General features: G+C 40.4%; 1 protein-coding gene across 1 annotated transcript; it reads left to right on the top strand.

The window, feature by feature from the left end:
- The first annotated feature begins 10,773 nt into the window (after window positions 1-10,773).
- ING2 (inhibitor of growth family member 2) lies at window positions 10,774-23,294 on the top strand. Its single transcript, XM_025886137.2, has 2 exons — window positions 10,774-11,416; window positions 16,302-23,294. The coding sequence occupies exons 1-2, from the start codon at window positions 11,245-11,247 to the stop codon at window positions 16,970-16,972; spliced, it is 843 nt and encodes a 280-aa protein (XP_025741922.1). The 5' UTR covers window positions 10,774-11,244; the 3' UTR covers window positions 16,973-23,294.
- Window positions 23,295-24,177: the final 883 nt, after the last annotated feature.

Below are 24,177 nucleotides of genomic sequence, written 5' to 3' on the forward strand. Positions count from 1 at the left end.
CATTACCAGAAGCAGAACTCTCAAAGTTCATTCTTAATTTTTGGATGTAAGCACTTTAAATAGCTGAAGAAACTACCAGATATTGCTTATTGATTAAAATGTGAATTGGTGTGGAGTCTTTGGAATGATACTACATAAGAATATTAACTCATCGCTGAAATAACTGCAGAACTCAATCACTACATAAAATACCTACATTGTAATTCACTACAAATTTTGATTCCTCACAAATAATTCAGTCAAACTTGAGTTGGACTCAGTCCTTAAGAGATAAAACCCAGAAAAAAAAGTTTTTTCTTTTACAGGCAAAAAGACAAAAGCTATTTGACAAGCCAGTTGTATATTTCTTCTGAAATATGCACCATATTTAAATTTTGACTGACTCTAACCAATTTTAATCTTTTAATTTGCCTTGCTTCTATTTATTTCTAATTTGCTTTTATTTATACGTATGCCTGTAAGCATTTTCCCAACACTCTATCTGTCCTATATCCCTACAGAGACTATAAATGTCTCCTGGGCATGAGCCAAAGACTTGATCTAGTTTAAATCTACACACGCAGATACATACTTACATCTGTTAATTTTTTTTTTCAGTAAATCCTACCAAGACTTGGATGGACAAATTGGGTTTTAAATTTCTTCAGCATTTTGTATATTTGGTGCTCCCAGGACTCACAAGACTCAAGAGCATGTTATACACATGACTAAAATTTATTACAGCAAATGGTAGGGAGCAAAAGCAATGGGAAAGAGGTCCATTGGTGAAGTCCAGAAAGGCAGACTTCTTTCTCTCTCTAGCAGCAAACTATAGGCATCTGTGGAATGCCTCTGCTCATGGAAACCCATCTGAGTTTCAGGGTCCAAGGCTTTTATGGAGGTCTGTTAATATATATATTCTGCTATGCAATCATCCATGGCAACTGAAACTCAGGACCCCAACAATGAAACCAGGTGCACATGTTTGTGCAAAGCAATTGCTTCAGGTGTATGTAACAAAGTCACCATCATTAATATAAAAACACTCCAAGGGCCAAATTCCCAGGGTTGGCCAAGGGTCAATCATAGTTCCCTTGGAGACATGCGAGGAATAAGCAAATATGTGCCGCATTAACTTTTTCCTCACAAGGGTCTGTATATGTCCTTGCTATCATCTATTTCAATTCCTGGCTTACTAGTAGAAACAATACAAAGCTAAGTCCTGGCATGTGGGAAGATATTTTTAAGACCACTGTATCTCTAATTCATTTCCTCTAGTTTTTCTACTCTTCCCAACACAGTCCCAGCCTCCAATTTCTATAGCTGGCTGTTCTTTACAAACAAGCAAGCTACTTACAGGAAGCAATAGTTTATGTGATTTGACAGAGGAGGCCTAGGATCAATAGAGCCCAAAGATGTAAAAACTACAGTTATATCCTTGTGTGATTTGAATCTTTCCCCCACACACCTGGTTTGCCTCCTGGAGTTTCTATTTCATAGAGTATTGCCATGACCCACTAATGGCCCAAGCCAACATTCTAGATGACTTCTCTTCTCTCCCATCCCCTAAATACAGTCACTAAAATCAGGTGATATTACCTCCTAGAAGTTTCCTGAATCTATCTCATTCTTTCCATATGACCACATTTCCCTGTTAATTGCTCCTTTCTTGCTTCCCTTTCCCTCTCCCCATAGGCCATTACTCATTACAGCAGTGCTATCACTCCAATTCATTTCTAGAAAGCAACATGTCATACACTGAAGAATAACTTTCTGAAGAAGATCTCTTTTATTAAGGTATTTTAACCACTCAGGTCACTACGCTCAATTGTTTTCCTGTGTGTTATTTATCTACTAATATCTATTTTATTAGAAAAAAATTAATTTCTATCCCAAATTGAAAGATATGTCCAGTGGGATGGAATCAATTTCTTGGAGTTCTTTGAGTCACGCAACAGAGCAAATAATAGCTGCTTCCTATACATCATCCTCCCTTTGCTCTATGACATCTGGACTCTTCTCCCAATCCTTTCCTTTCTCATCTGCTATGTTCAGATTCCTCTTCGTTAGATACTTCTGTTAAATTTCAATCCTGCAGAGAAGACCATAGCTTCATAAAAGTCTTCAGGGAAGAACTCCTTCTTGGGTAGATATATTTCATAGGTCCCATCTGAGATTGTAGGCAGAAGTTATAGACGGCATTAATACATAACATTGATCTGAATATGAATTTTCAAACATTCAATTCATAAAAATGATAAAAAATTTATTCCGTCTTAACAAAGTACTCAAACGAGATCGCACAAAAGTTTAAAAAGCTCTTTTAACAAGTTGAGGGCTATACTGAATGAAAAAAAGGTTACATGGAACTTCTCTTAAACTGCTAAAAAACCTTCACAAAAAATGTGTTTCTGATGCAAAACTGCCCAGATTAGTTCCTCCAGTGGGAAGTCTTCAAAAGCTTCAAATTTACCAATTGCATTTTTGGTTTTAATTTATATAATAATATATATGCAATTACAAGGCTGGTATGCCAAACACAGACAGTATTAACAGCAGTAGTAGAAACATTCTCATAAAAGTGAACTAAATCTTGGGGCTACCTGGGTGGCTCAATCGGTTAAGCATCCAACTCTTGATTTTGGCTCAGGTCATGATCATGATCATGAGTTGTGAGATTGAGTCCCAGTGTGGAGCCTGCTTAAGATTCTCTCTCTCCCTCTCCCTCTGCCCCTTTCCCCCCAAAAGTGAACTAAATCTAAATAGTTACATTATATGCTCCTTTCCTAGTAGGTAGTGTACATATGCATTTTGTTATTCCAGAATGTACAGAAGTTTTTTCTTTTATATTTAAAATAAAGTTTAGATTTTATTAAAGTAATACATGTATCAAAAAATGAAATGCACAGCATAAGGCATAAACTTGTCTGAATCACTATGTTGTACACCTAAAACTAATGTAACATTGTATCAATTATACTCAAATAAAAAAATGTCAATTAAATGTACAAAATGGTATTTGTGAAAACTAAGTGTCCTCCCAACTCTAGTTCCCTAGGCCCTAAATTAGAGGTAACTACTATCAGTAAATATTGCTGGACTATTCTTCCAGAGATATTTTACCTGAATACAAAAAGTTAGGGATATTCTAAGATAATACCATATAAGGAAGTCACTAGGCTCTTTTGAAATTATTTTTGAATCAACATGCCAATTTTCAAAGATTAAGTTAGAGATACTATTAGCCCAACCCTCTATTACAACTGTCTTTCTGTTATGCATAAAAGTATCACAACTAGTTTCCATAGATATAACTTATATATCATGGTCCCTAAATTTTAATTCTAATGTTGTACAACTACCATTAATGGCTTAAATAATCATTCCTTTCTCTGATTCTTCTACTTTCCTGTAATAAAAAGCTATTCAGCCTCTAATATTTTCCATACAAATGTTTCCCCCTTTTATATCTTTCATTTTTTTAGCCCTCTAATTCTAGTACTTACTTTTGCCAGATGCCATTAGAGAAGAACCTTTCTACTATCACTTCCTTCAAAGTCTTCTCCCTGAAGATGACATTTCTGTGACCAAAGGATATCATGCTAAGGTATCTGGAATGTACACCACAGTTAAAACAAGCAAAAGAAACTACACTTAGGCTGCAATTAGATAATGAAGAACACAACCAGTGTTTTCTCAAGGAGAACAAAACACTTGAGGGCATTCTAGTAAATGCAAGAAAATCAGATGAATTATTGATCTTAAATATTTTCAAAACTTGGATCTCTTATTTCATAGAATGGCATGCTTAAAATTACAGCAAAGTAAGGGTTAAGCACAATTTTTCAGAAACATGTAAATTGTATAAGGCAAGATACACTGGTTTATGTACTCTTTTATATGTAAAAGAGTCAGAGAGTGGGGGGATCAGGAAACTAAATAAAGGGGACTCGGAGGTACAAACTGCCAGTTATAAAATAAATAACTTCACTTCATAGAAGTGAAAAGTATAGCATACAGAATATAGTAAAAAGTATTGTAATAACATTGTTGGGTGACAGATCCTGACTATTTATTGTGGTGAGCACTGAGTAACATATAGGATTGTTGAATCAATGTTGTACATCTGAAACTAATATAATATTGTATATTAATTATACTTCACTAAAAAATAAAACAAAATGCCTACCCCCAAAAAACACTAAAAAAAAAAAAGAGTCAGAGGACCTCAATTTATGGAAATAAAACTGGCTAAGCAATTTTTAAAAATTTGTCACCCTCAGAAGAGAAATCAGTATTTACCAAAATGGTGGATTAAATTAACCATGACAAGAGTGATTAGTGTAATAATAGCTCCAATAAAGCCTCATTAAATAATCAATTAGAAATAAGTCACAGGGATGAAAAGTACAACATAGGGAATATAGTCAATAATAATGTAATCACTTTGTATGGTGACAGATGGGGACTACACCTATGGTAAGGTTTGCCCATTGTGCCTAATACTACTGTGGAAATACTACTATGTTGCACACCTGAAACTAATATACCATTGTATGCATACTTCAATTAAGAGACACACAGAAATAGCAATGAAAAAAGTATTTAAATTAATAAAGCTCAAAACCTGTTAAGTAAAATATATCCCATCCTCCTAAAAAAAAGAGTTAGAATAATTTAAAAGGAACAAAAGATTTAGCAAAAGGCTCCTGGCCAGTAGTATTAGTATTATTTATAAAAGATCATACTTCAGCCAGAACTAAAGGCATAAGTCATTTGCACTGACAATAACAGTCTAAAGAAAACAGGGTTTCTAGCACTTTTGATTTTATGATTATTTTGAATATTATTGTTCAGGAAATTCTAATTTTCTTTTAGGGATAATTTTGTTCAATTTGCTGCAAGACTTCTCGGAAAAAGTAATTTTATAATATCCCAAGCTCTTCACTTTTCTCCCTATGTCCTTTCTAATGATTATCAGCTAGATAATAAAACTAACAAATAATTGTTTTACTCTTAAATTTCTAGGTGTACACTTATTTCGTAAGTTACTATGTGACCCTGAGCAAATTAATTAACTTCTCTGGGTCTCCAAATCATCATCTGTAAAAACATGTTGGCCTAGGGGTGGTCTATTAATAGGGACCCCCAACCCCTTCCCCATCCCTACAGCCATGATAGTTATGATAAATTACTATCAGTGGCAGAGGCTTACCCAGCTTCTCCTTCCTGTGAGGCTGCCTGTTGCCTATTCTCTCTTCCTTTGGGGAAATCATTGATCTGTGATTACTTTTAGCTAAAAAGGTCTGTGAGTCTAGACTGATGATCATGAGATTAAAAATAACCACCTGCAATTCCTGCAAACTTAAAATGCAATTTTTAATTTTCTTTTCCTGCATCCAACTTTTACTTATTGACCACTCTGCAGGGCTCTGATACAACAGACATGGTTCCTGAATGAAATCATCATTTTGTGAGGTTCTTAGTTTAAAACAAAACAAAAAAATATATATATGTGTGTAAAATGTATGTGTGTGTATATATATATACATATTCACATATATATATAGGATGTATATACATCCATATATGTAAACACATATTTATATACATACACATATACAGGATTAATCTAGGCTACCACAGCTTTCAAGTTTTTTCTTTCTTTTTTTTTTTTTTTTTTAAAGTAGGCTCCAAGCCCAACGTGGGGCTTGAGATCAGGAGTTGCTTGCTCTACCGACTGAGGCAGCCAGGTGCTCCCCTAACAACTTTCAAAACATTACCTCCCGACCACTTTTCTCTATCCATTTGATGAAATTAATAGGAAAATTATGACAAATTGGGTGAAGAGTAGCATCTGACAGGCATTGCACCAAGCTTTATTCTCAAGATTTCAAAGGTAAGAAGTCAAAGCTTCAGTTTACACATGATTTGGCTACTCTGAGATTCTAGGCTACTGTTGGGTTTACTGATTACCTGCAAAAACATTTGAAGATAAGATAGCTCACTAAGATAAATAAGTATCTTCAAGGAATACATTGGCATCTCTTATCACACTTACGGATTACAGCACACACAATTACAGCATTTGTATAGAGTGAACAATTTATACCTACAGTATCAACTATTTAATTTTGGACAAAATTTTAAGTTTCACTGGCAAAATTAGACCAGAATTTCAATTTTGAACATAAAATATAAATCTCTCTTCCCTAAAATTTAAACCCCTTCCTGTTTTTAGGAAACATAATTGCATAATTCAAACTCCTTCAATACTGTGACCTAGTTCCTCCTCTTGATGCTATAAACAGCTCATGTAACTATGGTAACCACCTAGGGAAAACTGAATGTTTTTCTGGTCAGCAATATGCAAAGTATACCATATGTGTTATTTTTTCTAAGATAACCAAAGTAGATAACATGTTTGCTTTTTCTTCTTGGCTATGGGAATGATAGTTCATGATACTGAATTTTCTCTTTACTACAGTCCCAGTCATTCATAATCCCTTCATTTTTTGCTGTGATCATCTTGCTGACAGTAGTCATTCTCAATGCTGAACAATACTATAACCCATAGTGGGACTGACTGTATACAACCAATTTTAAATCTGTGCTACCTCATGAACTAAATGTACAGACCAACACTGCTCATATTTCTAATGTTGCACCTCAAGAATCTGGTATTTTCTTAACTTTATCCTTTAGTCCTAGCCAAAGTATTTCCTCAAAGCAAAAAAGTAAATTGGAATTGTATCTTGAGGTTATACTTAGATACCGAGAAGAGCTATCTCCAGTTTGTAGTGATTTTTATGTATCCTCTTTTTAGCTCTATTTTGTTTTTTGAATACAATTAGTGTGTACTACCTATGCAATAAAGCAATTAAAAATACTTGAAAACTGACCTCAGTGGAGACAGACTGCTTGCTTTAGTTGCCTATCGTACTAATGACCTGACTTAAAGTTTTAATTTTTTTCACTACAATTTAAAATGCTTCACTGGGGGGTGCCTGGATGGCTCAGTCATTAAACTTCTGCCTTCAGCTCAGGTCATGATCCCAGGGTCCTGGGATCGAGCCCCGCATCGGGCTCCCTGCTCAGCGGGAAGCCTGCTTCCCCCTCTCCCACTCCCCCTGCTTGTGTTCCCGCTCTCGCTGTGTCTCTGTCAAATAAATAAATAAATCTTTTAAAAAAAAAAAGAATAAAATAAAATGCTTCACTGGATCTTCCAGAACAAATTATACTCTAAACTAATATGAACTCTTACATTTGTAATGATTTACTTATTTGCATTAGGTACAATTACATTTCTACTGTGGGCTAACAATTGGTGACCTTTTAATATGAGGATTTTTGTTTAAAGTGCTTTCCTAGAATCTCCTTATACTTTTAACAATGCTTTTTAACTATCCAAACATCCTCCTTAGAAAAACATTGCTATTTGCTTCACTGAATTGAATAGGGAATTAACTGCCTCTTACTGGTTTAGAAAAGATCTAACTAACTAAATGCAAGGTGTGGAACTTGTTTGGATTCTGTTAAACCAAGTGTAAAATGATATTAATGAGACAATAGGGAAATTTTGGAAATTTTAATTGTCTGAATATTAAATGATAATCTTTTTGATGGGATAATGGAATTGTGGGTATGATTTTTTTTAAATTATCTCTTATCCCTCCATATTTAAAGTATTTACAGATAAAATATAACAAATCAGCAAGGGAAGGTAAGTGTGGAAGGCCACAGATGAAATAATGTTGGACATATACTGATGTATGTTCAAGCTGGGTGAATAGGGCATTGGGATTATTGTATTATTACCTCTACTCTTCTTTTTTTTTTTTTAAAGATTTTATTTATTTGCTAGAGAGAGAGAGCACACAAGCAGGGGGAGAAGCAGGTAGAGGGAGAAGCAGGCTCCCCACTTAGCAGGGAGCGGGATGCGGGACTCAATCCCAGGACTCTGGGGTCATGACCTGAGCAGAAGGCAGACACTTAACTGACTGAGCCACCCAGGCATCCCTATTAGCTCTACTCCTATGCATGTTCGAAATTTTCTGTAATTAAGAAGTTTTACAAAACATTAAGAAGAAAAAAAACATTTCAAATTTAATTGGCCTGACTTAAGCAATAGCTGAATTTTCTCAGGAGTATCTTTAGGAATCCTTCAGAACTATCTGTTAGTTTGTTTTCAATGAGAGTTTGAAGCTTTGCCCTCCCCTCTCACAATATAAATAAGGGCTACAAGACATAGGTTTAGAGGCATAAACACTTCCCACCAGGGACCTCTTAAAAGAAACGGATTTTGAAATTACAGGTAATCCCAGACACTCCTACTAATTTGGGGGTTACCTATCTTTTTTAGGGTTACTTTATGGTAGAAAATATTTTAAAAAGTAAATAAGATGCCTTTTTGCTTTATCAGAGTAAATCACTAATTAATTTCTACATTGCCGAGAATTGGGGGCTTTAAAATTTCACATTTGGCTCAGCAAGGCAAAAAAGCCTTGAAAAGCCCCCAAATGTCCAGTTAAGTGGTTACTGAGAAGAAAAGAACATGATAAATAACCAACGGTCGAGTTGAGTTTAGGGAATATGGTGATTTTTTTTTCCATGTAAGTACTCTTCTCCCCCCCCCCCCACAGTGTGCTTTCATAAATATGGCAGGAATAAGCCTTTTTTATAAATATAGCAAAAAAAGCACATCTGAAATATTCATACACACACACCCATATTACACTGTTCTTATAGGCGTAGTCCAACACAAGCTGAAAAATCACTGTTTGGATTTTTTGCTTCCTTTCAGCCTGTTCAACAGTTATGAAAGGTGAAAATAATGTATAAAAGATCTCCATTATCATACTCAGCCTCCTTTCCTCGCTTCTTGCTCTAGGTTCCTTGAGGCAGTAGTCTTAAGTATTCTGCATCTCTCTGCTTTCTTACTGCTAGGTTCAGACCACGTGTCCTATGTGCCTGCAGGTTACTTCTCAGGCTGAATAAAATCCATAGGTACATTCAGTGCCTAACCTAAATCAGTAAAAAAGGCATCTTACATTATTTTGGGCCTCCAATAAAGACTACCTGAATCAAACCCATTAGTAAACAAGAACAGTAGGGTTCAGGTAAAAAGCAATAAAATTGCATTTTTAACAGTGACTGTTTTTTGACAAAACCTGGCTGTTTAATCTGAAGGATTTAAAGAATGACAGTGAAATCCCGAGACGGTTCTCCGAAACAAACCACACCGTACTGCCTTGGTTGATTTAATATTCAAGGAGTCAAACCCCCAAAAGTGTCACAGGATAACAACACCAGACAATCTCCGAGTCCCATGCAATATTTTTGTTGTTACCAAGATGCCGAATTTTCTGGAGGGCTTTGTTTTGGCTTACAATTTAAAATTTCCTGTAGATCAAAGTCTAGACTTCTCGCTGCACATCAATGGTTACTTCTACTACTGTTTTCAAAAGTGCTCTAAATAGGTCACCACACAGGTGCACCACCCCTGCGAACCAACTGGATAGAAGGGAGAAATCCACTTACGTTTCCTTTTTAACTCAAAGGTACTACTCGGAAGAGGACTTGTTTTCATAGGCATTCCACTAAAATTCTCCGCGTATTCGTTCTATTTACAGCCATTTTTTTCAAAAACAAATGTTATTACATCCGGAGAGTCAGGCTGGCATTAAAATTAGCACCTCTGCTGAGCGTTTCATTTAACACGACACAAAAATTAAGCCCTGAAAGTCGATCACATAGATAAGGACGTGGGCCCGATTACTGATTAGGCTTTTATCCTCATTTCCCTTCTTCCCGCCCCCCCGACCCCCAGCCGTTTTCAGTCTTAGGGTAAAAAGAGATGAAAAGGGGGTGGTGCGCTCCTTCTGCCTCTAAGCCCGCGCAGACGTCTAATGCTTAAACGTTCTTACACCGGAGGGGGTAAAATCCTTTTTAAAGGTTGTGTGTTGGACAAACACGTTTCTGGGGCAGAGGCAGACTAAACTAAACGGAGGATTCCTTAAGAGCCGGAAGGTGGACAAAACCTGCAAGGTACTTCGGCGGCGGGAGACCCCCCCCGCATATGAGGAAGGGCGGAAACATGCTAAGAGCCAGGAGGGAGATTTAAAAGGCGAGCCGACTAAAAGAGAAAGAAAATGCAGGGGGCCCGCGGGAGCACCGCCTACCTCGGCGACCAGCACCCCCACCCCCACCCCTCCCGGCGCTCCGTGAGCCCCGAAAGCCGCCGCAGGAGGGCCGGGGCCCGCGGACAGGGCTGAAGCGGCGGCCGGGCGAACCGCGGCGGATCGGCGGGAACAGAGCCGCCGAGCATGCCGGGAGCCGCGCCCGCTGCACGCTGGGTCGCGTAGTTCCCGCCGGCCTTACTCCAGGTTGTAGCGAAAAGCGGCCGGCCGCCTGCTGCTCTTTTAAAGCCCCGCGAGTTGCCGCGCCAGAGCCACCTGATGGGGAAAATGTCGGTAACACCGGGCCGAGGGAGTTGGACCGAGATTCCCCCTCCCTGTGGGAAAGGCGGAAGGAAGGAGCCAGCCACCTTCCCTCCCAAGTCCCATTCAGACATTGAGCAAAGAGGTGGGCTTGACAGTCCTTCTCCTTTAAGAGGGGGCGGGGCGCAGCCTGCCGTTTGGCCGTCCTCCGCACCCTCCCCCCGGGCCGAGAGTTGACAGACCAATCGCCCGAGTGGCGGTGGGAAGGCGGGAGAATGCGAACCCTTCGGTAGGGCGGTAGGGGCGGGCCCCCGTCCTTATTAGGAGTAAGTCCTGCGCAGGCGCAGAGGCGGCCGCAGGCGGAGGGGCGGGGGCAGTCCAGTGAGAGACTCTCCGACAGGCACGGAGGGTGATTGGGAGGAAAGGGGGCAGCGAGGGGCTTGTCATGGGGATCTGTGCTACGAGACGGCATTGGTAGCATCGGGGGACTCCGAGGGGGACGGGAAGTGTCAACGCCCGGGACCCCGGCGCCAGATCCGCCGGGGGATCCCCGCTGCTCTAGTCCTGGGGAGGGAGGGGAAAAAGGAGGGAGCCCTGTTCTCGCCCCGCCCCTGGGCTTGTTACCGCGGGGGCGGGGAGTGAGGGCTTCTTTTGGGGGGAGTGGAGATCGGGGGACTCGGCTGTGCCCTCTTGAGCGGCTGCCGGTGTCCCCGCGGCGCCGGGCTGCCCAGCAGAGGAGCCGCGGCCGCTGTGGCTGTTGCATGTGTGGCTGCTGGATGCGGAGGCGGCGGCGGCGGCGGCGGCGAGGAGCAGCAGCGGCGGCAGGATGTTAGGGCAGCAGCAGCAGCAACTATACTCGTCGGCCGCGCTCCTGACCGGGGAGCGGAGCCGGCTCCTCACCTGCTACGTGCAGGACTACCTCGAGTGTGTGGAGTCGCTGCCCCACGACATGCAGAGGAACGTGTCTGTGCTTCGAGAGCTGGACAACAAATATCAAGGTAGGGGGCCGCGGGGCCGCCTGTGCGGGTCCTCCCCTCAGTCGGATTCGCTGGCCTCCGGGCACTGTCGCTCGGAGCCTGCCGGGTGAAGTGCCACTTTCCATTTCTCCTGTGACAGTCTCCCCGAGTGCACAGACGGGGTCTGGTGTGTGGGACGGAAGAGAGGGACTGGAGACCGGGCTCGCGGCCCTCCCTGACCCCCGCTGCGGTCGGCGAGGATTTCTGTGGGGTATCACGGGTGGGGGTGGGGGCCGCTCGTCAGCCCCCGCTGCAGACCCAGCGGCTGCAGCTGGTGTGGAGAGGAATCAGCCATTTTAAGCAGCATTTGTTCCGGCGCTTGTCTGCCCCGTGCCGCAGACCCTTCTGCCCCGGCCAGGGAGCGTGCAGCGGGCGGGGGGCTGTAGGGAGTGAGCGGCCGGCCGCAGCCGGGCTCCCGCTGGTCTCCGGGGCCTGGCTTTCCCCAACCCCCCCTCCGGCCCCCACCCCGAGAGCAGATGCATTGGAACGTGCGGGGGGGAGGGGGCAGGAGAGGGCCGCGAAGGCGGACTGGGGAGGTCCCTCCCTCGGCTCTCCGGCTCCCGGCTCGGGAACGGAGTACGTTCCCTTCTCCCGCCCCAGGGAAAGTTCCGGGCCGCAGCCTTTCCCGAGCGCCATCAGCCAAATGGTTAAAAGGGGAGGGGTCCCCGCGGGGAAAGGAAGAGGGGCGTGTGTGTGGCGGGGAGGGCCTGCTGTCCCTGGGGGCGGGGCCTGAGGGAGTGACGTAGAACATGGGAGGGGCGTGGACGGGCGCGCTCCCGCCCGCCTCGAAAATGGCTGGTCCCCGGAAGGTTTGGGCGGAGCTGGCTGGTGGGAAGGTGTCGGAAGCCTGCGGAACGTTAGTTCTTTCCTAGCAGAGTCAGTGTTGAGGTTTGGAACGTGTTTGTCGTGGTTTTTCGACCCTTTCTCCACCACTCAATCAGGACGAAGAAACGCTCAGCTACTAGGACCGTCGCTGACCCTAGCACCGCGTAGGTTCCGGGCCTGCGTCATTTCCGGGCCCCGGGTGGAAGTGGGTGGTTGACTGGGCAACCGCCTGGCGTCCCTTAACTCATGGGTCCCTCCTTCGCCAAGTTTGAGTGATGAGGCAAAAACCACCCTTTGTGGTCAGACCCAAGAAAACTAAGACAGGGAATCAAGTCTTTTCCTACAGAGGGTATCATTTATCATCCACTATTGGTGGACCTTTCGTGTACTACTAGGAGGGGAGAAATTTAAATGGGGAACCGTTTTGCGTTTAATAAGCCTGATCAAGGACCAGACCTTGGACATAATGTGGAAACAGCCGTACGGACTTTAAAAAGATAACTTTTTGGGCCCCGTTCTCTTTTTCTAGACCCATCACTACTCTTATGGTTTAGTCTCAAAGGAACCCACTTCTGGGGTGACATTGTCTGGCCTGTAGCATGTTAAGAATATTTAATTGTTTCTGTGTTTTCGAATCTGTAATTTATTTCTAACTTCCGAACCCATATGATAGGGTTGTTGATAAGACTAATCTCTTTTGGGGGAAAGAGAATTAAATAGTGTTTACTTACTGTGTGTCATCACTGTGCCAGGTCCAGAACATTATCTCACAATAATCCTATGAAGTAAAAATATATTTTACAGACAAGTTTTACAAGGAATTTAAGTGACTGGTTCAAATAACTAGGTGGGGAAGTAGGCTGGCTACTTCATGCGCACATCCTTTTTTTTTTTTTTTCTTAACTATTAACTTTTTATAAAAACTTACTTAGTAAAAACTCTCCAAAGGTATTTTCTACAGACATGGAGCACATACTTGAATTGTAGGCTAAAAATGATACATATGTGCTGTATATTGAGCACTTTTAGTTTTTCAAATGGTGACTCTGACGTTTGTAAATCCTGCATGGTTTTACATTTCCTTAAAGACACATATTTGCCTTTAAAAGAATTAAGCTATTTTCATTTGAATTTGGGAGGGAAAATCGGTTACAGGGAAATCTGCCATCTTGACCATCTAGAATTGTCCTAAGCAGCCCTACTAGCGTGAGAAACAGTATTAGGCTTTAAAAGATTGAGAGATTATAAACATTTTCAGCTCCATTAAGATTGGTTATTTCAAGATTAATATAGAAGAAGGATCTAGTTTTCAGTCTGTGCCCATGCTTACTAAGCTCCACTTCCATAATTTAGCTTTATATACTTGTGTGTTCTTGGTTCAGATTTCATATGCTTTTTATTTCTTTGCTAGTTCTTAAGTATTTTCTGTTTTTGGATTTAATACTTCCTGCAGTATTTAGTGATATAAATTATACAGGAAATCAAAAAAGTTTCTCTCCTACCTATTTGAGACACTTTGAGAAATTACTGAAGAATTAGAAACTTTTAAAAATAGAGAAACGGCTTTGGGGCGCCTGGGTGGCTCAGTCGTTAAGCGTCTGTCTGCCTTCGGCTCAGGTCATGATCCCAGGGTCCTGGGATCAAGCCCCGCATTGGGCTCCCTGCTCCGTGGGAAGCCTGCTTCTCCCTCTCCCACTTCCCCTGCTTGTGTTCCCTCTCTCGCTGTGTCTCTCTCTGTCAAATAAATAAATAAAATCTTTAAAAAAATGAAAATAGAGAAATGAAGACAACAGTTTCACATTTGAAAGAAGTATTTATTATGGGATATGGTTATTAGAGAGCCTCAGTTTTTGTTCCTATATTCTTGTTCATAATTGCTTGGGTAAATAACCACTGAACTAAAAATTAATAATTTCAGGTGGCTTCCATGCAGCTAGTAGAAAGTGCTTAAACGGCGGAGCCAGACATACATGTCTGGCAGAGTTCAAAGTCAGGGGTTGTTACCTCTTGAACTTCATTTTCTTCATGTATAGAAGTGATAGCTTCCTCATGGGGTTGCCTTGGAGATTAAATGAGAAAATCTTTATCGCATAAAAGGGGCTTAGTAAGTGTTAGTTTCTCTTCTTCTTTCATTATGTAATTAAGGAGTCTTAGAAATAAGAATTCTTCTCATACACAGTATCAGTGTGCCTGGATGATAGACTATAATTAGCATCTAACTCCTGATAGTTAGGTACAGAATATTTAAAATAAGATTTACCTTTATTTTTTAATCCTCAAGTTTTGTGTCTGAGGGGAAAATATGTAATTATTTTTCCTGGAGAAAAATTATGTTCTTAAGAAAACCACTTACATACCTAGCTGGGCAAATGGGCTAGATATGAACTTTGTTTTAAAATATACTGTGCAGGTATGAGTACCCTCAAATGTGTGGTGGCACTTTGTCATGTATCCCAGGTTAAGCCATTGTCCATCAAGTGTGAGTATGTTTAATTTCTAGGGAGGAGTTAATGCCTAAGAGTCGTGTTGAAGACCTGCTTTGTGTTAACCTTTCTTGCAGACAGCCGTAGTGTACACATTTTACTCCTCTAACATTTCTGTTGTTATCATTAGAGTAATAATATTAGAAGGTAAAACAATGGTATGCCACGTGCTGGTAGTACTATTAGAATATAATGATACGCCATGTGGTGTGGTAAATTAGAGTTAATTTTTGTTTCTCCACCTTAAGTAAGACAGAACTCTCCTTTAGATAGCTTTATCTCATAAGGACAAGAAATAGAACAGATTTGAATAAAAAACTAATCTTACGTAAATTTTTTGTGACATCTGGAACTATATTTTCAGATTTTTGTATACCATCTAGTGACTCAGACATTTTTAATTGATTTAAATGTGTCCCACATGCTATACAATACCGAAATCAGCAGTTTAAAAAGCTTAAAACCAACTGCTGAGTTATCTACAAAAGCAGAGTGCCCCACTGCTGACTTTACTGTAATTTTATTAGTAGCTTAGTCAGTTGATGCCAGAATCTGAACCTAAACCTACCCTGGAAATAGTTTGGTTTTCAGAATCTCCCATATGATAAAAATAAATGAGCTATTGAAACTAATATGGTGGGAAGAGTTACTTGTGTCTGCTTTGTTTAAGAGTGCCCAGGGATATGATATGAACATCAAGGTGAATGTCTCTCTGGAGTCATGTAGCAAGTCACTGATTGAACTGTAAATCCTGTAAACACAGATGGATAGTCATCTGTAGCTTAGTTTTAGAACCTCTCTAAGTTTTACAGTTGAAGTCTGGCATGTAAATTTTATTACAGGTTGTTTTGAGGTTCAGATGACGTATAAGTGACTTCACTAGGTAGACCATAAAGTGGCATACAATGTTCTTGCCCATGTAAAATACTTTGAGTATTAATTAATACATACATCTCTTATCCTTTTAAAAAAATTTTTTTAAAGATTTTATTTATTTACTTGACAGAGAGAGAGAGAGCCACAAGCAGGGGGAACTGCAGGCAGAGAGAGATGGAGAAGCAGGCTCCCCCCCCCACCACCCCTGGGAAGGAGCCCGATGGGATCATGACCCAAGCCGAAGGCAGATGCTCAACCGACTGAGCCACCCAGATGCCCCAGTTTTTTGTTTTTGTTTTTTTTAAGTAAGCTCAACACCCAATGTGGGCTTGAATTCATGACCCCGAGATCAAGAGTCATATGCTCTACCAACTGAGCCAGCCACGCACTCCTCTTATCCTTTTTAATATAGACTGAGTATTAGAAAGCTTTGTAAAAAAAATAAATAATTTTAAAAAAGAAAACTTTGTATTCTTATTAGTTTATTTCTAAATACACTTTCATATTGGATAACATACGGTCTTTCTATGGGAAATAATGTTTTTCAATGTATACATACCAAGAGGAGTGTGATTTATGATTTGAGTTCATTCAACTTTACCAGTTCTGTGAAAGATAACTAACTTAAAAAATATTATATGTGCTAATGCACAAATGTTCTGATTTTTCTCTTACGTTTTTAGAAACATTAAAGGAAATTGATGATGTCTATGAAAAATATAAGAAAGAAGATGATTCAAACCAGAAAAAACGCCTACAGCAACATCTCCAGAGAGCATTAATCAACAGTCAAGAGTTGGGAGATGAAAAAATTCAGATTGTCACACAGATGCTCGAATTGGTGGAAAATCGGGCAAGGCAAATGGAGTTGCATTCTCAGTGTTTTCAAGATCCTGCTGAAGGTGAACGGGCCTCGGATAAGGCAAAGATGGATTCCAGCCAACCGGAAAGATCTTCAAGAAGACCCCGCAGACAGCGAACCAGTGAAAGCCGTGATTTATGTCACATGACGAATGGGATTGAAGACTGTGATGATCAGCCACCTAAAGAAAAGAAATCCAAGTCAGCCAAGAAAAAGAAACGCTCCAAGGCCAAGCAGGAAAGGGAAGCATCGCCTGTTGAGTTTGCAATCGATCCCAATGAACCTACATACTGTTTATGTAACCAAGTGTCTTATGGGGAAATGATCGGATGTGACAATGAACAGTGTCCAATTGAATGGTTTCACTTTTCATGTGTTTCGCTTACCTATAAACCAAAGGGGAAGTGGTATTGCCCAAAGTGCAGGGGAGATAATGAGAAAACAATGGACAAAAGTACTGACAAGGCAAAAAAGGATAGAAGATCGAGGTAGTAAATGCCATCCACGTTTTAGAAGGTTATTTGTCTTTTATATAATTCTTTCAGAATTTACTTTCGGAAAATGTTTTAGGGTAAATGCATAAGACTATGCAATAATTTTTAATCATTAGTATTAATGGTGTATTAAAAGTTGTTGTACTTTGTCTGTGACCTTAATTTTCTGCACTGAATTACCAAATATTTTAAACCAGGTAGTCTTTAGATCACCTGATGAAAGGAGCAGGGAATAGGGAGAGGGTGGTGTGAACATTATAAAAACTTCACAAACCATGCTTATTTCATTTTCATTTAAAACTACAATGCTGTTTTTTGGGTAAACACCAAAGTTTTGCTAGCATTATTAGTTCTCTGGGCTTTAACAAATTAAGGTGTAGTTGGAGTTCTCTGTAAGCATTCAGATTATCTTGGGTAATTTACAATATGAACACTACATTTAGAGCTTCTTTCTCCCTAGCCCCATTTATACATACACTTGTTCATCTCTAGTCTTCCAAGAATTTAAGGAGCTAGAGATAAGAATAATTTGGGATTCCATGTGGAATAATGTGCTCTTACTAGAGTATTTGCTGCTGTATTTTCCTTAGTAGCATTTTGATACACTGTCAGTAGCCCATTTGTAAATGTCTTGCGGCTGCATCATAGATACATTTAATCTAGTGCTTAATAAGGGAGTTGTGTTTTGTTTTAATTGGGACAGGTAAGCGTAGTTAGGATACCAAAAATGGTGCCATTGGCTTATATTGGAAAATATGGGGTTATGTAGTATCATGGTTCAAGGTTGAGCAATTTAAAAAACGCATCTTATTTAATAACATTTTCCACGTAACCCGCTGCTACGATGCCTAGCCACAGGCCTGTCAGTGGGAAAAAGGGCATACATTAGTCTTTAAATACTGCCTTTATGTCAAACAGGAGTTTAAATAGTTTTCTAGTGGCTATAGTTGATTTCTGTCCCAATCAGTGATTATATATTATTTTAAGTAATAGTGTATTCACTTTAACTTTCTGGTATTGGTGCTGTTTGATGTTTTCACGTTTAATGAACTAATTTCGTTATAACAATGCAATTAATAATGTATTTGTAAATTGAATTTTCCAAGATTCTGATATTTTAAGGATAAGCATATTGATGGATATATGAACATCTATTCGGAGAATTTTTTGGTTTGGGGGAGGGGGCATCAGATTAACTAGTCCTTTAAATCTATGTGTAACATACATTTTATTCCTCATTTCTCCCTAATCTGATGATCTTGATTCTTTTTTGATTAACATGTGAAAAATTCTGTCTGCTTGTTTGGAAAAAGAGAAAAAAATTTTTTTTTTTCCTCTTCTAGCTCTCCTGTGTGACTTTTAGGCATGTTACTTCACCTCCTCTGGGTGTCAGGTTATTCATCTGTAATATGAGGTTGGCTTAAATATCTCCAGGGTTCTTTTGAGATCCGTAGTTAATTGCACTATAGTGAGGATTTTAATAATCAAATGACTTGTTTTTCTCTTTTTTAAATTTTGTCCTTCATTCTGAGTTGTGAAGACAGTTTAAAGGTGATCTTTGAGACAGGTAAATGCACAATACTTGATTAACTTCTATCCTAAGGATGTTTTGCTTGATGACTGGAAGCAGTTGGTTATGTTGCTTCTTGAGCGAGAAATATCAGACAGCATGATGAAGAATTTATTTTATTGTAACATAGTTGAGTTGTAAAAAAATTTTTTTCTCTCTTGAGAATACAGCATTTTGTCTTAGTGATTACATCCTCATTACCACGATAGAGTTATTTACCTGACACCATTAAAAATATCCATATGTGCACAGTCTCCAAAAGCTTTCAGCTGTGACGATGTACATTAAATTTCCCTCAGCATATGAGGAAAAGAAAAACTTCATAATAGAAGTACCCAAATTTATATTAGGCTTGATAGGAAAACAGATACGGAAAATCCTGGAAGATGTGCTCTCTTTAAGACCTAATGTTTGAGACAGTTTTATTTTTATGAATTTTTTTGTTTTTTTTCTATACCACACAGGAAATAGAAGTCTTAAGTTTGCATAACATTTTGACTAGGATTTCTTTTTTAAGATTCTAGATTTCATATACTGTCTCATACCATGGTTATCAACTCATGCTATAAACCAGTGGTTCCTAAACTTGTCTCCTATTTGAATTACCTCAAAAGCTTCAAGAAATGTAGATACCTGTGTCTCACACCCAACAATCATGATCTAATTCATTTGGAATGTGGCTGATATTTTAAGGATAAGCATATTGATGGATATATGAACATCTATTCGGAGAATTTTTTTTAAATCTCCAGGTGATTGTAATCTACAGAAAAGTTTTTTTTAGAACTGCCGTATTATGAAAATTTGAGCCTATTGTAAACTGTGGGTGACTTCTCTACATCCAGATTTATACGACTCTCTAGCACATAGAAGTTCTGATACATGCACAAGAGGTTGTCCCTTGCCCCCAATGGTCTGCCAGCACTTGAAGACTCAACACTTGAGTGCTTCTTGTGTACTGGGCACTGTTCTAAGCAGTGGCGGTTTCAAAAGAAAAAGTCCTTGCTCATGCACCAGACGTTTTGATGGGGAGTCAAATGTGTGTAATGCTAGGTAACTGTTAGAGGGGAGGAAAGCAGAGTAACAAAATGGATGGGAAGGGAGGTGAGTCTTAATTATGGTGATTAAAGAAAGTCTTAAAGGAAGTGATCTTTGAGCTGAGACCAGAGGGAAAAGAAGTAAGTGAGCAAGGCAAAGATTTAAAGGAAGGGAGGAGTCAAACAAGCTTGCCGGTTTGATGAGAGCCCTTGACACAGTGTGGGAGGGACTAGAAAACAAGGGCTCTCGAAAGCCACGGAAGAAAATTTGGGGAAGGGTTTATATTGAAGAGTTCTTTGAAGATCGCTCTGATCATGCTGCATGCAAAATGTGTCATAGGGAGGCTTGGTGAAAATAGGGAGTATCAGGAGACTCTTAGAAGTCTTCGCACCAGAAATATTGGTAGCTTAGACCAGGGCGGTAGCTGTGGAAGTGGTGGCTAGTGGTAGGACTCTTCTTATGTCTTCAAGATCCTGCCAGCGGAAGGATTTTGGCCCAGCAATCGGAAAGCAAAGAGATGACCAGGGTGACTCTTAGGTTTTTTGGCTTGAGGGGACAAATCAAGATTTCTGTTTGCATTTGGGTTTGAGATACCTGATTTCTCAGGGGATCCAGCATGGAATTGAGGGAGGGGCCAGGAGCTAAAGATTTGGGATCCAGCATGGAATTGAGGGAGGGACAGGAGTTAAACATTTGGGAATTAGCCGATAAGAGTTTAAAGGCATGTGACAAATCACTTGTAAACAGATAAGTGCCTCTCAAATTTTAATGTGCCTAAGAGTCACCTGTTTGTTAAAATGCAGATTCGGATTCAGTAGGTCTGGTGTGGGGCCTGAGGTGCTACATGTCTAACAAGCTCTTCAGTGAGGCTGATGCTGCTGGCTCTGGGACCCATGGTTTGAGGTGCAACCGTGTGGACCCAGAAGAGGGTGGGGTGGGTCCTGGGGCACACCCAGCATGTGGAAGGGGGAGCCAGCAAAGGAGACTTCCAAATCTCTCAGATAAAGCAGAAAAATGTGGCACACTAGAACAAAAGTGACGTGTTTCAAGAAGGGAATGGTCATTCAAGTGCCTCTCAAGATGACCGAATTAGCCACTATGTTCAGGGTTTTTCCAAGTTAACAGGCTCTGAGTTTGGGGATGAAGAACTGCTTGGAGTGAGTTGTGAGCAGAAGGGGACAGAAGTAGAACCAGCAGTTGCGGACAACTCGTTTTGATGTAAAGTGGAGCATGGTTGGAGCTGAGGTGTGGCTGAGCTAAGGGAGGATTTTAACTCAAGGAGACAATATAGCATGATCATATGCAGACTGGAAAATTCCATTAGAAGGGGACAGATACATGCTGTCAGGAGAAGTGGCTTATTGCGGGACTGAAATCTGAATAGGCAGGCAAGTGGGAATGAGTGAGAACTCACATTCAAGAGGGGTTCATCTCAAATGGGCACAGGGACAGTTCCAGTTCACGTGTCAAGAAGGAAGATGGTGTTTTAACTCATTTATTAAAATATTTATTGTCCACCTATTACAAGGCACTGTTTTAGGTCCTCGGGAATAAAACAGGGATCAAGACAAGATACAGATCTTTGTAACTGGATGGTGCTTAGGTTCTGGAAGTGACCAGGTGTGAATGCAGATAGCTCACTAGATTTGGTATTGGGGAAAATGAGAGCATTCTCTCTCAACAGCTTCCATTTTCCCCATTGAAGGCCTGAGATGGGGAAGGGGGAGGGATGTTCGAAATAGCCCTGAGGACAGTGGGAGAGTGGACCAGGAAGGCCAGTCAGAACTGTGGGTCAGCTGGAGCCTTTGGTCATAACTTTAAATGAACTGATATCTCATTCTGTTGCTTGGATGCAAACAAAAAAAGAGAACGGATAAAATAACAGAATTTCAAAATATCCCTGCAGGGAGCTAGAAAAAACAGCTCTCCTGTCCTTTTTATATGCCCAGTAGGTGGCTTCCTTGGAAGGATCTATCCTCATCGCCACCCGCCCCCCTCCCCACCCGAAATGGAGAGGAGCCCGTCTTCAAGGAGCAGTGGGGGTAGAAATAAGTCAGACTGCTCTTCAGCCCTTCCTGAATCAAGTGCTTACAGTTTGATGTCATTGAAAATCTATTTTAAGTAAAGTGTGAGTTATCTTGGAATTACCCTTATTATGTTACCTAAACTCTATACATCAATTAGAGAGACCAAAGCTCCTTTATCATATCCTATATGTGAGGGCAGGACGGTACCCTGTCTGAGGATTCCAGAGATGCGGATTTCTCTGGGGTCTCAGCTGGCTGGCTTGTCTTCCTCCTTGGCCTGGAGTTTGTTCAACTGTAAAACGAGTGATTTAAGATACGGTTATGCCAAAGACATGGTTGTTATTATTCACATCGCTTGACATTGTTAGGAAAGAGTTCTCCAGGTCACAAGCTTACTAATTGTTGAGTTTATGAAAGAACGGTGTTTAGTTCACGTAACTAGTAACTGGACTTCCAAACAGGGTTTTCTTAAACTTCAGACACTAGAATGATCTTGCTTGATTTTCGCCATGTCCACATCCCATTCTAATTTTATATTTGAAAGTATTACTTAAAACTTTTCTTTAAAACAACTCTTTGATGCCAATTTATTTTTAAAAGACGGCATATCACTTTGGGGAGTGGAAAATTAGTATCACTTTGACTGGATTACCTTAAAATACAATGAAAACAAAGCAACGTTACTGAATTCTAGCTATGGAGGATTGCTGTGGAAACAGCCTCCAGTCTGTTCTCCCTTTTTAAGAAGTGTGATTAATAAATACTATTAGGTAAGGGTAAAAAGACATGTAAGCACCAAATCAAGTCTTTCTGCATGATGTAACCAAAAAGGTTTAAAGAGAATTTTGAGCACTCCCTTAACCATCCTTCTCTGGGAAACACTTTAAGCAACAGAAGGTTAGCTACTGCAGTTTCTCGGCTATCAGTATAAAAGAGAAATACTAACATGTCTTAAAGGCATCTATCTACCTACATGCATGCGGATGGACTCTGCCTCGTCATAAAGGTTTCTGTAACCGTCCCCGCCCCTTGCCAATGTATGGACCGGCATTACCCGCATCAGTATTAAAGTAACTGACGTCACCCTGACTGAGTTTCTGGTCTTGTCAGTTTTTTAATCTCAGGATAAAAATAATGCAGCTCTTTCAATGCCACTCAGTGAGCAGAGGGAGATGTCCCAGGTGGCCTTGTCTGTGGTGCTTTCGGGCCTGGCATTCCAGCCTTGAAAAAAAAAAAATCCTTAAAATTTTCCAGATAACTTCCTCAGTTGCCCACTGGCTAGTGAGTGGATTCTTGATTTGGCGATCTTCATTGTAAAAAAAAAAAAAAAAATTCCAATTTCCTTATGAATTAGATAACACCAACATGTCCTAACACCGAAGGCCTGAGATTTAGGGTGTCGCAGTGTGTTTTGGTATGGTGAGTAGTTGTGCGCCCACATGCACTAAAGTAGTCTTTCATGTTTTAATTGTATTAGATAAAAATTGTCCTGCCCTCTTAGATACGTATTTCAATCCTTTTTGGCATATGGTATGACGTAAACGAAGATTTGATGTCTTCATCCTTTGACTGGGCACCATGTTTATGTACGGGGATATCCTTCGATCTTGCCCCAGTGTGGAAGGCTGTTACCTCTCTACTTGCCTCAGACTAGTTTTTAAAATAAATGTGGCTGCTTTTAATGAGTTTCGTTCTTCGTTGCTTCTAAAACCGCCTGCCTAGGACTGGAAAAGCATTTGGTCAAATTTGTGTCTAGCTTAAAAATAAATACATTCTAAGAGAGGAGCTAGTGCTTGAGCTTTAATGTATGGTTTTGGTTTTTTAACTATGTGGATTCTCCGCCCCCCCACCGCCCCGCCCCTGTTTTTGACTGATGGCAGTTTTGCTATATCCTTGCTTTGAACAGCAAAACTGAATTACTTTGACCAGAGTCCTTAATTTATTTACATAGTACATTAATCTTGGAAACTTCCCACATAGAAGCAAACGTGTTAGGCCAACCAGCTTGTTTGCTCTCCAAAGATTCAGGGTTTAGAGTAATGATACGGGATCATGCCCTCAGTGGGAAGTAAGGGTTTGGGTTCGGACATGGACAGAAGAACTGCTGTTAGGCTTATCAGGAATGTAGAATTAGGTAGCATGTAGCACTGCCAAGCCTTTAAGACAGACTTTTATTGTACTTTTGGCCCATCCTGAGACATGGTAAATCCCTCAACTGTTGGAAATTTCCCCCTCTGATCTTTAGAGTGTGTTTTGCTTTTTGGTTATAAATTTGCATTTCTCACCAACTTGAAAAAATATCAATTCTCACGGATTAAGGAAAGAGATTATATAAACTGTAGCAAAATAGCGACTGAAAAGTTACTCAGTTTTGACTACAAAACGTTGATAGTAGCTTTGGCTTTGAATTTATGAATTTATGATGCTTGAATATTACATTGAAAAAAAATTTTTAAAGATTTTTATTTATTTATTAGACAGAGAGACAGCAAGAGCGGGAACACAAGCAGGGGGAGTGGGAGAGGGAGAAGCAGGCTTCCCGCTGAGCAGGGAGCCCGATGTGGGGCT

Source organism: Callorhinus ursinus, unplaced genomic scaffold, assembly GCF_003265705.2.
Source record: "Callorhinus ursinus isolate GAN/ISIS: 27379988/994484 unplaced genomic scaffold, GSC_fseal_2.0 scaffold17, whole genome shotgun sequence".
Taxonomy (NCBI): domain Eukaryota; kingdom Metazoa; phylum Chordata; class Mammalia; order Carnivora; family Otariidae; genus Callorhinus; species Callorhinus ursinus.